Source organism: Glandiceps talaboti, chromosome 22, assembly GCF_964340395.1.
Source record: "Glandiceps talaboti chromosome 22, keGlaTala1.1, whole genome shotgun sequence".
In the NCBI taxonomy this organism is placed as follows: Eukaryota; Metazoa; Hemichordata; class Enteropneusta; family Spengelidae; genus Glandiceps; species Glandiceps talaboti.
This window is the reverse complement of record NC_135570.1, coordinates 1,466,597-1,480,463: the sequence shown is the minus strand read 5'-3', so window position 1 is coordinate 1,480,463 and position 13,867 is coordinate 1,466,597. Positions and strand designations below refer to the sequence as shown.

At 34.3% G+C, this 13,867-nt stretch overlaps 1 protein-coding gene and 1 long non-coding RNA gene across 2 annotated transcripts in view; both read left to right on the top strand.

The window, feature by feature from the left end:
• LOC144452297 (uncharacterized) overlaps positions 1 to 2,650 on the top strand; it is a 70,880-nt gene extending 68,230 nt beyond the window's left edge. Inside the window, exon 3 of the long non-coding RNA XR_013482341.1 lies at positions 2,454 to 2,650. This is a non-coding gene — a long non-coding RNA (uncharacterized LOC144452297). The remainder of the gene's footprint in view (positions 1 to 2,453) is intronic.
• Positions 2,651 to 2,855: 205 nt separating this feature from the next.
• On the top strand, positions 2,856 to 10,538 carry LOC144452386 (neuromedin-K receptor-like). Its single transcript, XM_078143479.1, has 5 exons — positions 2,856 to 3,514; positions 4,715 to 4,865; positions 5,966 to 6,162; positions 7,673 to 7,800; positions 10,331 to 10,538. Exons 1-5 carry the CDS (start codon positions 2,856 to 2,858, stop codon positions 10,423 to 10,425), a joined length of 1,230 nt encoding a protein of 409 aa, XP_077999605.1. The 3' UTR covers positions 10,426 to 10,538.
• Positions 10,539 to 13,867: the final 3,329 nt, after the last annotated feature.

Genomic DNA, 13,867 nt, shown 5'->3' with positions numbered 1-13,867 from the left:
TTTGTAATCTCGGCGGAAAGTTTTCAAAGGATGGTTGAACTGTCAAGATTAAACTTTAGACTTCAGTATCTAAGAACTTGTCCTTTCTAAAACTTAACAGTCTAATAAATGATAGACAAGTATCATTGTTTTAAAACACAATACGGTTTTAATGATAGGAATACAGATGTGTATAGTAAGAAATGGAATGAGTCCCTATGTTCGGTAAGTCAACTAAATATATCATGTGAAACTCGACATGGTTATTGGTATAATTATCATTACTGTGATAATAATAACTGACATGTATTGTGGATATATGTTGTTGATCGAATTATAAAGGTAAGTTTATCAAAGAACACGGAAGTATTACTTCGCATCAAACATGTCGATAATGGTTAGATATGGCATGTGTTGGGAATTGTGATTGCACAGTAAGCTGTTCCTTGCTTGCAATGTCACGTTTTCATACACTTTATTCTCTGATAGAAACGAGACAATATGACTGTCTGTCAATGTAACATGGTGAGTAATAAACACACGAGTCCTATCCACTGGGATGGCGAGTGTACTAGTTAAAGCCTTATACCCATGTTTTAAAGGCAGTCTTTTAATAACGGTTTTTGAATGTTGTGGTGAAAGTGTTGGATATTGCACACTGATGTAATCGGGTTTCTTTAAGACAAGATTACATAGATGTACAGAAATAGTTTAAATTTTGGATCAACCTGAAGGCATCTCAGACTGATCAAATGGTAGATATAAATATATTGTAAACATAAAATCTTTCTTATCTCTCTGAAATGATTAGATATTGGGGATTTATACTCTCCGTGTAAATACTGACACAGTTCTTCTCAATCCCTCAGTCTACTTTTTTGAGCTGGCATCTTAGCATCAACTGGAGACCCCTACACTGTGCACAAGTTAAGTTATTGACTTTGAACAAAAAATATCGATTCTATACCCCTGCGTTCTACGTCACAACAACCCGTGTCTCCGTCACTGGTTCTGCAGTGCTCAAAATATGAGTCAAAACGTTCCCAATCGCCATTATTTATCTCAATGTTTAATAACTTATGCTGTCGACAGTAGACAGTAGACTCCATACACTTGAATGGCGGTGTGGGTATGTTGTCAACAGTAGACTCCATACACTTGAATGGGGAGTTTATGTATTTGCTATAGTTTTAGTGTTTCTGTGATACTCTAAATGTTGTTAAGTTGACTCGTGACACATTGCTCCAATAAAACAGTGTTGTAATATGTACCATTAGTAGTTTATGTCATTCATGTCACTGACTTGTTGTCATTTACCTATAATCTTTGCAAGCGTAAATGATAGAAGACATTCTTGCATTAAAGCCTATTGATTTCTCATTCAACAGAAACAAGTGGTGTGTAAACGTGTATGCTACTATAAACGTGCAGTAGACAGGAACTGTCTGCTTTCAAGTGCAATTTACTGTATACTAAATAGATAAAACACTAAAGGTCCAGCGTGGGTTCTAGTGTACTCTCTCAGGACTTATTGCCCATAAAGTGCTTGCACGCAATACATATATATTGCAATAGCTAAAACTTTACTTCTATCTTCGCGTGATTTATGTTTTCGAGTTGTCGATATAGATTGACAGATAACAATACACATCAGCTGGCAGCACGCTACCTTCGAAAGTCTAATAGAAGGAAAGAAAATCGTCTTATTTGCCATATGCCGATAACATAAAGATGACACATGCAAGCCTTTAGAGTGGGTCTGTATTAATTTAACGTTAGTGTTCATTTTGTATTTAATATTATTTAAGTATTATAAATTGAGATGTCAGGTTTTGGCAATGCATTTGTTGTATCCCAGGCCTGTTGATGTGTTAAACATGAAATCATTTGATTGCCAGATTTACTCTGTAGATTACCGATCAATTTGGCAAAGAACATTTACAGGTAATTTCGAATAACAATGAAATTAATATGACAGTAAATGAAAATTGCACTGGGTAGCATACGGTAGGATATAAACTAATGTACCCTTGATAGTGAAGATAACTCTTTGAACTAAGTAAAGTAAACGTTATGCACTTCTTGTCGGCATTGTAACTATTAATAATAAGAATAATAAATAATAACGTTGGTTTTTATATAGTGCTTTCCCCAATCTGTGCTCAAATCACTTTACAATTATTACCCATGGAATGGATCTATAGCGGCACAGAGGCCCTTTATACTTCTTCAACTCCCTGGGGAGCATACAATCCATTGCAGCCTCTATAAGCACATTGGATTAAAGCATTCACATTGCAACCTGTATCCTACCAGGTCCCCAATTATATAGCTGGGTTGACTGACTACAGATTCCAAGCAGACCACTCTAACCATTCACCCACCATGACTCCACAATGATTAATGATAGGTAAATATTCATTATCATTTTGTTATTAACTGACATTAATGCATTTTATTTGTGTTTCTTACAGTGCTGATCCCAGTTTGATTCATCAGAAGATAGCATAACACAAGTTCAATTTCATCTTTATCACCTTTATAACAACTCCATAAAGCGAATAAAGTGTGAAGCCATTTGATAAGACGACCGGCAACAGCTCCTCAGGAAATACTCGCTGGAAAAGATGTTGTTTCTAAGGAACGGAGCCAGCACCAAAAGCTCTTAAGATTTGTCGCCATAGAAATTTTCACGAAATCATTAACGAATTGAAGTGTTCATGCAGACACTAACAACTCTGTTCTCAGACTAAATCTGAAGTATATCTGTCTATGAAAATATTCTCTCCTGAGTTATTTTCTAATAATTGTCAACTTAAGGTTGGTTTGATATTTCACAGATCTGCTATTTAGGATAAATACACACTTTTATCACTATGGCAGATAGTACCAATTACATACCGTCGTTGGTTAGTCTGAATTTTTCCATCAACTCAACCGTAGAGCCATCTCCTTCATTCAACTATTCAGTCTGTCCTGAAGAGAATGGAATGCCATCACTGGTCGTCTTCTCCTGGACACTTGTGTTTGGAGCCATGATAGTTACTGCTGCCGTTGGAAACTTAATCGTTTTGTGGATTGTCCTGGCTCATCGCCGCATGAGGACAGTCACAAACTATTTCATTGTCAACTTGGCGTTGGCTGATGCCATGAATGCTATCTTCAATGTCCCCTTCCCGTTTAGTTATTTACTATACAATGATTGGTATTATGGCGAGATATACTGCAGAATACAGCGCTTCATTGGTCCCGTTACTGTGGCAGCTAGTGTGTTCACACTGATGGCCATTGGTATCGATCGTTATATAGCTATCGTTCACCCAATGAGACCAAGAATGTCAAAACTCCGAGCCAAATCGATCATAGCTGCCGTTTGGATGGTATCCATGGCGATATGCATACCATATCTGGAAGGTTCACAACTCGCAGTTATGGAATGTATAATGGAACCAGATGATCTTGTACCCATTACACTTCGTACGGTATGCATCACAGTATGGCCTGATGGACAGGTTTATGACAATTGGTACTTCTGGTAGGTAAAATCAATTTTATCCTCATTTTATGTTATAAACAAGTACCCTATACAGCCAACTTTACCCATAATGACATAAATAAGTACCCTGTTGTTGTTGTTGTTGTTGTTGTTGTTGTTGTTGTTTAAATTCACTTTACATTTTTCGTTTGTTTGTCGTGTGCGTTTATGGCGTACATTATATGCTTTAAAAACACATGTACAGTTGGGATACGACTAATACCACTTCGTACGTCAATATAATCATCACACTAGTCTTTCATTTTCAAAATTTGATTCATTTTATGCTATTTACAATGTGTCAATATTGGAAGCAAATATCTAAACTCGCCATCTGCTCACAACATGTAGAGTATCACAGAAATACTAAAACTATAGCAAATACCTAAACTTCCCATCTACTCACAACATGTAGCTATAATATCACAGAAGCACTAAAACTATAGCAAATACCTAAACTCGTCATCTACTCACAACATGTAGAGTATCACAGAAACACTAAAGCTATAGTAAAAATATACTTATCTCTGCGTACTTGAGTTGATGCCTGATATCACCTTACGTACGAATCTGAGAATAGCGCCCCCAATAGCTTACTGATTAACTCTTGTAAAGAGGCTCTACTGTATACTGTACTACCCTAATCCCATTGTCATGACATATAAAATGGAGAGGTATAGGTTAATATTGTGATGTCGCCACCAGACGTTTTCTCATAAATCATTGCACGAAATCCCCCAAATTGTTGAACACATGTCAAGTGCAGTAGAACGTGTTCATCGTATGCTCTGTTAGAATGACTATGGTAATGGGATGCGGTAATATTAATTGAGAAAATACTTAATGTAAGTACAGTAGGTGGTAGAACATCACGTGATACGTTTACAGAATGAGCATTGCTTTGAATAATGTGTATGAATTCACACATGTGTATGACAAGACTGACAGATCAGTTAAATGGATTGTAATTCTATTCAAATGTGAATTAATGTAAGTGAATTCGAGACATGTGAATAACACCCCCGATTAAATTTTAAACAATTTTCAATTGAAACACTAAATGATAGATTTGACATTCACACTTCAAATACACGTGTTTGTTTTGCATGACCTATCCTCTCTGTGTGATAAATATCTTATATTTACATCGATATTGCCGACCTTTATATTGAAGGAAAAGATGTTGCACTTTGTTCACAGGTACACGTTTTCCTTTACGATTGCAACATATGTAGTACCACTGTTCGCTCAAGGAATATGCTACACAATCGTCGGTGTTAAACTGTGGGGAAGTCAAGCACCTGGGGAATCTTCTAACAGACATAAAGAACAGCTCAAGGCTAAGAGAAAGGTAAGAGGAGAAAATGAAATACATCAAAACTGTCAGTAACTATTAACCTTTCTCCTTTTTCATATAGTGCGTATGTAAATAACGAGGTTAATGCCTTCAAGTTACGAGGAAGTCATCTGGGTTTCCCTGGTAGTGAATCTGTCATCTAGTATTGATCTACAGTAAGCAGCGACTGTGTATGTGTTGAAAGGGATAAGTCCTAATCAAAAACGACTTCCTTAGTACGCGAATAGAATGAAGTTCCATAACATTCAATCGATTATGAGTCAATCAAGTCCAGTATCTCTAGGGGGCGCTGTAAACCAGCTTTTCTCAGTTGACATTATATAACATAGTAGTTGTTTTGAATCATTTAGCTATCAGATATAAACAATATGAAACAGAGCATGTCGAGATATTTATCTGAATTCAATCATTGCATGATAAAAACATAGGATAGGAAGTGACTACCAGCGTTACTATAGGGTATACTATGATAACCTATCAGGCTGTCTATTCCTAAGGAGATTACACTCTTGATCTTTCGATAATTAAATTTGAGACAAATTTGACTCCCGGCTTTGGCATTACTGTATATACCTTTGACAGATGACACGGTCGTCAATATGACAATCATTTCATGCCTTCCATATCATTGATCTAATGTTTATCATTGCAAAGTTGCCGGTGACGTCATCGATAGCAAAGTAACAGTTATTTTTAGATAGTTTATACAATCATACTCTTTACATACTTGCTGTTAACAATGTATACGTATTACGTACATAATAAATGTTGTACCCAATGTAGGCGACATTTAACGAACATTCCCCTCCCACCTTCGAACACTTACACAAAAAAACTCACCCAAAACTATTACGCTCTGCCACTGCGGTATAGAGCACTGTCTTAGCAGATTGATACTCACCGAGATTTATATATATATATATATATATATATATATATATATATATATATATATATATATATATATATATATATATATATATATATATATATATATATATATAAATAAAGGTACAAATATTGCCTAAGCTGTTGTGATTGAATGTCTTCACCACGTCATTGTTGCTAATTAATGTCTTTATGTATATTTCTAGGTTGTCAAAATGTTGATGTTCGTGGTAATTATCTTCGCAGTCTGTTGGCTGCCGATTCATGTCTATTTCCTGCTGGGCCACTATTTCAATGAAGTCTACAGCTATAAATACATCAATCATATTTATATGGCTATTTATTGGCTAGCTATGAGTAACTCCATGTATAACCCATTTATCTATTGCTGCCTAAATGACAGGTTAGTATCTCTATAAGATTCCATTGTTACATATATTAGTGTGCTGATCATTAGAATATGTTGATTTGGTAACGTAATGATGCCTCAATATAAATGTGGATTTTAGTGCTAGAATGATTAAGAAAACTAAAAGTGAATTGCAGATGTTCACAGACGGTATTTGTGAAGTATGAAATAGTATGTTACACAATTAAGTCTCTGTCCGTACATTAATTTCAATAAGGAACTTGCAATCCAGACTGAGCATGCTCAGACGCAAAGGACTATGGGGTTATCTGTGGTTATCATAATACGTAATCTGGAGCTACTGATGAAATTAACCCCCCCCCCACAATTGTTAGGGTAACTATGAATTGATTATTGGTGATTATAAACAATGTATCAATATTGTTAACAATACTAATTGATTAGTATTTATTATCACTTCCCATGATGCAACATTCAATATGGCGGGTTTGCAAGTTCCCTATTGAAGGACATAATTAATATGTTGTATTCTGCTAAAACTTAACACATGACATTGTTAATATGACATTGTTATCAAGGCCACCTATAGAATACTAGAAAACAACTCAAATGGTAACTAAGGTGGGCGTGGCTACAGTGCTCAGGGCCATCAGTCAATACCAGAAAACAACTCAAAAGGCGTCGTTAAAGTGGTACAAGCTGAATTTACAAAAAGCTTCATACTAAAAAAAAATATTGTTATAAATCTCGATTAGGCCAAAAGAAAAAAATGTGTGATTCCGGTTACCCGACCCCACCTAGCTTTTTACTACCAACCCTAAACTTTTTCTTACATATTCGAGTAAAAAAATCGCGGAATGTCTTGCCAGAAATAGTGGATGCGGAAACTGACATTAACTTGAAAGACAATATAAAACTGTTCTTCCAATCTTTAATGAATGTACATCTGATGAGAAGAACAATAACACAGCGACCATGTGAAAAACTACAGAAAACATAACTACCTGAACTAGACACTCACACATGGAAAAAATAAAATAAAATAAAATAAAATAAAAAATCTACCTATCCCACCTATTCTAAAACTGAGCGTAATCGAAACCACACATTTTTTTTCATTTGGCCTTAGAGTAATAGTATCAAATTGAATGTTAATCTCCATACACATTATTAATATTGTTAGAACAGCTGTTTGCATAGTAGGGAATTCCTCGATATTTTTGTACCTATAAGAAATTACGTCATCTGATAGTTTATACAATTTGAGTCACTCATATATATCGGAGGATCAATTTAATCAAGAGATGATTAGATATGCTGTGATAGTTAGAACACCACGAGTACCTTCTGAATGTATAGGAAGAATTCAACCCGATAGGTATAAACCCACCTTAAGCCTTGATCCCTTTAATTCAAGGAAATCGAATTCTAATCTCATCACATGTTATTGTCTAGTATCATATCCCGTATAGTAAAGTATTGTGTTGATTTATAATATAGTTCACATCATTTTAAATCTCATATAGTAAAATATTATTTTTAGCTTTAGAATGGGCTTCAAGAAAGTTTTTCAATGGCTCCCGTGTGTCAATTATTCGAAGGATCACTGGTCTAAAGTCCTCGGGTCAGGATATACCCGTGTTACTTACAAAAGCAGGGCCGAAGTTGGAAGTAAGCTGATATATGAGTGTGAAAGTTCCCTGCAAAGAGTGTTTCTGATTGGTCAATACATGTTGCAACGTGTTTGGAACGTGTTGTCAACAGCCAATGAACATGAGCATATCGAATTGGATTTAGTTTCACATGCTAGACTGACCACTATACAGACCGCTACTACTGAGAACGACAATGATCTGTACGTGTGCATGCATTTCAGATATTGTCAAATTCTCGCAAGATACATTATGGGATATCTATCTAACAAACTCTTTTGATAAACCATACTGACCAAGATGGGTATTTTTTTTTCAATGTAAGCTTATGACTTACAATATTATAAAGAATGACACCAAAATAAAAAATTAATAATCACCGTTTTGGGATAAACTACTTTGTTCACAGTTTAAGTTCTATTTATTCTTGGCACTTTATTATTTACCTTCACGTTTCTGTCACAATTGCGTTCACTTTCAACTCTTCTAACACGTCTTTTATTTAAATCTTATATCATCTGGATTTCGAGACACACGCGTCTAAATTATGGGATAGTAAATTATTAACTATCAATACAGACACTTTTTATGACAATAAGTACAGGACTACCCTTTGCATTGACGGCAAATCACAGCTCACCTAGGTCAGTCGGGCAAGTGCACTACATCCTGCAGCTCATACGAATTTATCCTGTGATTGAAATATTCATATGAATTGTTTTTTGTGATATCTACTTAATGGACAAGTCTCTTTGCCATGATTTGACTTTCTGAAAAACACAAGCCTAGTAGTTTGTATATATGCAACTACTTTTTGGTTGGCTTAGAGTATCTCCTTAATCTTCCATTTCGCCAAATGCACACGAATGAATTGAACAGTCGAGTCACCGAATTTTAATAATCGCCTTATTTGATGGTTGTTGGCTTTTTTGTGCTTTTGGTTACACAGCTAAAATGCATACTAACTTCTGTTGAAAGAATGGCTGCTTTCACACTCCTGTATCAGAGTATTTCTGATTAAACACCCAATTACTAATATCTATCTTTATATACATTCAACTGTCTCTTTAGCTATTGCCTTTCTTCTCCAATCACTCTTAGTTCATTTAATCATATCGTCTTAATTTGCATGTTGTTGTTCATAAGTAACCAATCAGAAGCAGGTCTTTGCTTTTGAGTATATATGTAATCATTGCAACCTTTCTAGCTTATTTCAATCAAGCTGTCGAGAAATGTTTTACTCATCAAATGTGGTCTCACATTTATTCAATACTAAGCAACATTGTGTGCTATGTAAAATAACAACGTTGTCAGCGTTGTACCACATCATGTCCTTAATTGAAAGACACCTATATTTTGAAATAAGACTGAAGAAAGCGTCTAGATTCCTTGATTATCAAACAAATTAACTTGCAAAGACGTTGTATTTTCTGTAAGTCTACCAATCAAAGATATGTGCAAAATATGTGGCTAGGAATAGTTATTTAAAAAAAAGAACATTGTAAATCAAACTATCTACTTACGTTTTAACGACTATTCCTATGAAATGCACTGTCCTTTATTTTTTTTAAAGTTATAATGATCAATTACAAAGTATATTCATATTACCTGATGTAGTCCAACCATACACACACAGACACAGACACACAGACATACAGACACACTGACACACAGACACACAGACACACACACACACAGACACAGACACACAGACGCACAGATACAGACAAACATACATACATACATACATACATACATACATACATACATGTTACATACATACATACATACATACATACCTACATACATACATACATACATACACACACATACATACATACATACATACATACATACATACATACACACATACATACATACATACATACATACATACATACATACATACATACATACATACACACAGGCATACATACACACAGACACAGACACAGACACAGACACTGACACACACACAGACACGCACACACACAAACAAACAAACATACATACATACATACATACATGTTACATACATACATACATACACACACACATACATACATACATACATACATACATACATACATACATACATACATACATACATACACACACACATACATACATACATACATACATACATACATACATACATACATACATACATACATACATACATACATACATATATACATACATACATACACACACAGAGACACAGACACACAGATACGCACACACACAAACATACATACATACATACATACATACATACATACATACATACATACATACATACATACATACATACATACATACATACATACCTGCATACCTGCAAACATACGCACACATACACACATACACACACAAACAAACATACACAAACACACACACAATCAAACAAACAAACAAACAAACAAACAAACATATAATATATTGAATTTCATTCATTGACACATTTTCAGTACTTTATCATATCTAAAAGTCTTAATTACAATTATAAAGGAGACACATTTGAGATCAATCTATATTGGTATTTTCAGATTCCGTCGAGGTTTCAGGAAGGCGTTACGCTGCTTCCCATGCGTCAAATGGTCACCAGATCAGAAAATCGACGTACCAAGACCAAGCACTATGAGTGGCACCTTTCATTCTGGTCCAAGCATGAAACTTTCAAGGAATGGCTCTGTGATGACTACAGTAGCTGGCACTGACGACTCAATGGCTGAAAACACCATGTAAAATACTACAAACGGGTGAAATCTATGAAACGTGAACTATGAACGTATAAGTCACAACAAAAATGGTGTGTTTCCGATAACTGTAGTTTAACCCATTGACACTAAACATGTTTTAAATATTTAAAACAAAACGATTTGTCTTCTTGACCTTCATGCTGAGTTGTTTTCTTTCCTCAGTGATGTCTGTACATATTTCATCAAACTATCACAGAAGCGGTGTTCTGACGATATTTCGTTTGGGTTTTCGGTCGAAGTAATATTTGTCAAAAAAAACCCCCCCAAAAAACACTTAAAAAGGTAAAATGAAGTAAAATAAAATCCCGACCTACTTATCCTATTCTCTGAGGCCATGTTATCGAAAACACACACTTATTTTTTGGCCTAAGTAACACAGTACTGATTAATATATTGACATCTCCTATATCTGTGTTACTTGTACCGTATGATATATTAACTTTGTTTACTCCAGCACAGGTGTTTTCATAATTATATATATATATATATAAACACTTGGTTGTTTGTAGATCTTTTCTAGAAATGTACGTTATCTTTGTCATAGGCAGAATTCAATCAGGAATACATTTTCTGACTTGAAGTTACGACTTGTACCATCTTGATATACGATGTACACAAGTCTTAATGTGATCACGTGTCCATACACAATAAGTATATGGTGATATTTTCAAAGTCACTATTACACCTAAAGATTAGCTTGCGGCAAATTACTTAAGATTAAAGGTTAAAGGTTAAAGGTTCTGTTGTAATTTACCATAAATAATTATACGACGTCTTCAAGATACAATTTAGGATGCATTTGTTGACAGATACAATTCTACTTCACTTCATTCTATGTTTAGCAGTAATTTGGAGAAACAAGAATCATTGAAATGATAGAAGTCATCGCATTCGTCTGTTTTGTACATAGTTAGCTTTATTAAAGGTGTATAGCATGAACATGGTCATACATGTCAATGTTTTATATAAGATACAAGTAACTTTAGATATATTGAGATCATGTACATAGGTTTTTAGTTTGTTTGTCTCTCGATATCTAAAGTTAAGAAACTGAACATACAACGAAAAGTGATCAGACATATGTTAGATTAGATTATTTATGAGATTAGATCATTTACAAGATTAGATTATTTATACTATCAAAAAAGTAGTTATTGAAATAGTATAAATATGCAGTCAACAAACGTGTATATATTTCATGAGTGATATATTTATCACTAAACTCAGTTTGATATATTTATCACTAAATTCAGTTTGATATATTTATCACTAAATTCAGTTTCGTTGTCTGAATGACGATTACAGACCAACGAACGTTGATTCATAATTTTGACACTCTTACTGTATCTTTCCATAACAAAAACGTTGAAATGTGTCAATATACAATAACCATTGAACTACGTTTGTTAGGATAAAATCTAAGTAAATTTGCAGATAACAGTGTAAAATAATATTGATTTGGATGTGGTCAGGACATTCAGCTACCAACGAATCAATGGGTTACGTAATATATACCATGAAGCTCATGTCTTAGAGATAACAAACCCTAAACATTTTTTATTCATGATCAACTGGAAGGGGGGGGCAAAGGCCGGGGGAAGGGGCGAAAGGACATGGGGAAACAGGCCTGCTCCCATGATGCATACACGGTTTATATGAGACTGTGTATTCTCCAAAAATTACTCCTCGCTTAGTTTTATTACAAGTTACAATATATAGTTCAATGATAGGTTTATTAGATTGAGACCAAATTGGATTCCTTGATTTTACACATTACGATATTTAGAGTTGTTTGTGATTTAACTACAGTTAGGAATGTGTATAGACATTGAGTTTTTGGGGTGACAATGATCGCCAAGTGTCTCATAACGTAGGTCGTGTTTGTACTCTTGTTGATCTATATAACGACAAGTTGTAGCGTAGATATGTTCATAGAGGCTATCCGCCTGAATTAATGTATTTGCACCACAAATGCTCACCACAATGTTTTATAGAGATGTAAATAGGACCAATGAAATGACCAAATTATTGTATAAATCCACTGTGTGAGTAGTAAATTAGTTAGTTAGTTAGCCTGTTAGTTTCAAATGACAATCGCTTAATTATCAAACAATTATTTGTTAGATTTTGAATCATGGTTAATTTATTAGGTTCATCATTTTATCTTTATTATTGTGAAAGGTTCAACTGACGTTAATTCTATCTACTTCGGTATAATAACATGTAATATATTTCAAACAATTTCAGTACGTATTATACAGAAACATTTGTCATGAAATTTAGCTTTTTTTAAAACATAAATGTCAATATTACGAATTGTGTAATTTGTTACTATCTATGTAAGAAAGTTCTATTTATTTCTAGGTTTCTCATAATCCAACCGACCGACACTTTATTTCTTGACAACAAGTAACGCCCTCTTAAACAAAACCCACAACTGATGATAATATGCTGACTCAAGGAGTCTGGCTCTTGGTGAAAATTATCGTTCATCGCCGAACTTTGTGAGCTTTAACAGCTCCATTTGATATGGTTCACATCATCTTCCTTATTTGAATTATCATTTCTAAAGCACCCAGAATGTTAAACCTATAATTGTGAATTGAATGTACAATCAATACTTCGTTTTTATGGACCGACCGACCGACTGACTGACCAAACCATTGTTATTATAAGATCTTAAAACGATCCATCCTTGGTGACAATATTTGAAATAATTAATTATTAAATAATGGCGGTTACAAATTGTAGGATATGAGGATAAAATCATGTCAAATTAAATTAAGTTGCTTTACAAAACTCCTACTTTGAAAACTATACGTTAAGGTTTGTACTGTAGGGTAGAATTAGCCTCAGTAACAATTTCCCAGAAATCAAATAGATTCTATCCAAACGTTGCTGTATAATAGAAATTAATAAAAGAAATTGGGGGGTTCACCATTTTGAGGAAATTGTCAATCTTTCATTTTCCCATAGAGTTGATAAAGTATTCGTCGGCCATATTGGATTCAGTGGCCATATTGGATTCTAAAATGACTACAATGACCTCAATTTAAAAAATGCACGTTGATCCCAGATTCTTGTTTGATTTTAACTGGGAAAAGTTGGAGTGTTCTTGAAGAAAGTAACATGAACATTTAATGAGTGTATTTCCGAGACTTGTTACGTTAATAATACCATCGATATTAGAGGGAACACTAAATAAACCAAACTGTATACTGTATATCGTCAACCATGTTATAGCAACTCAACATGTTAATAAGTTTTAGTATTTTATGGCGTAGTAGGTCTAAGTGACACACTATGGAAGACTTCGTAATTCAC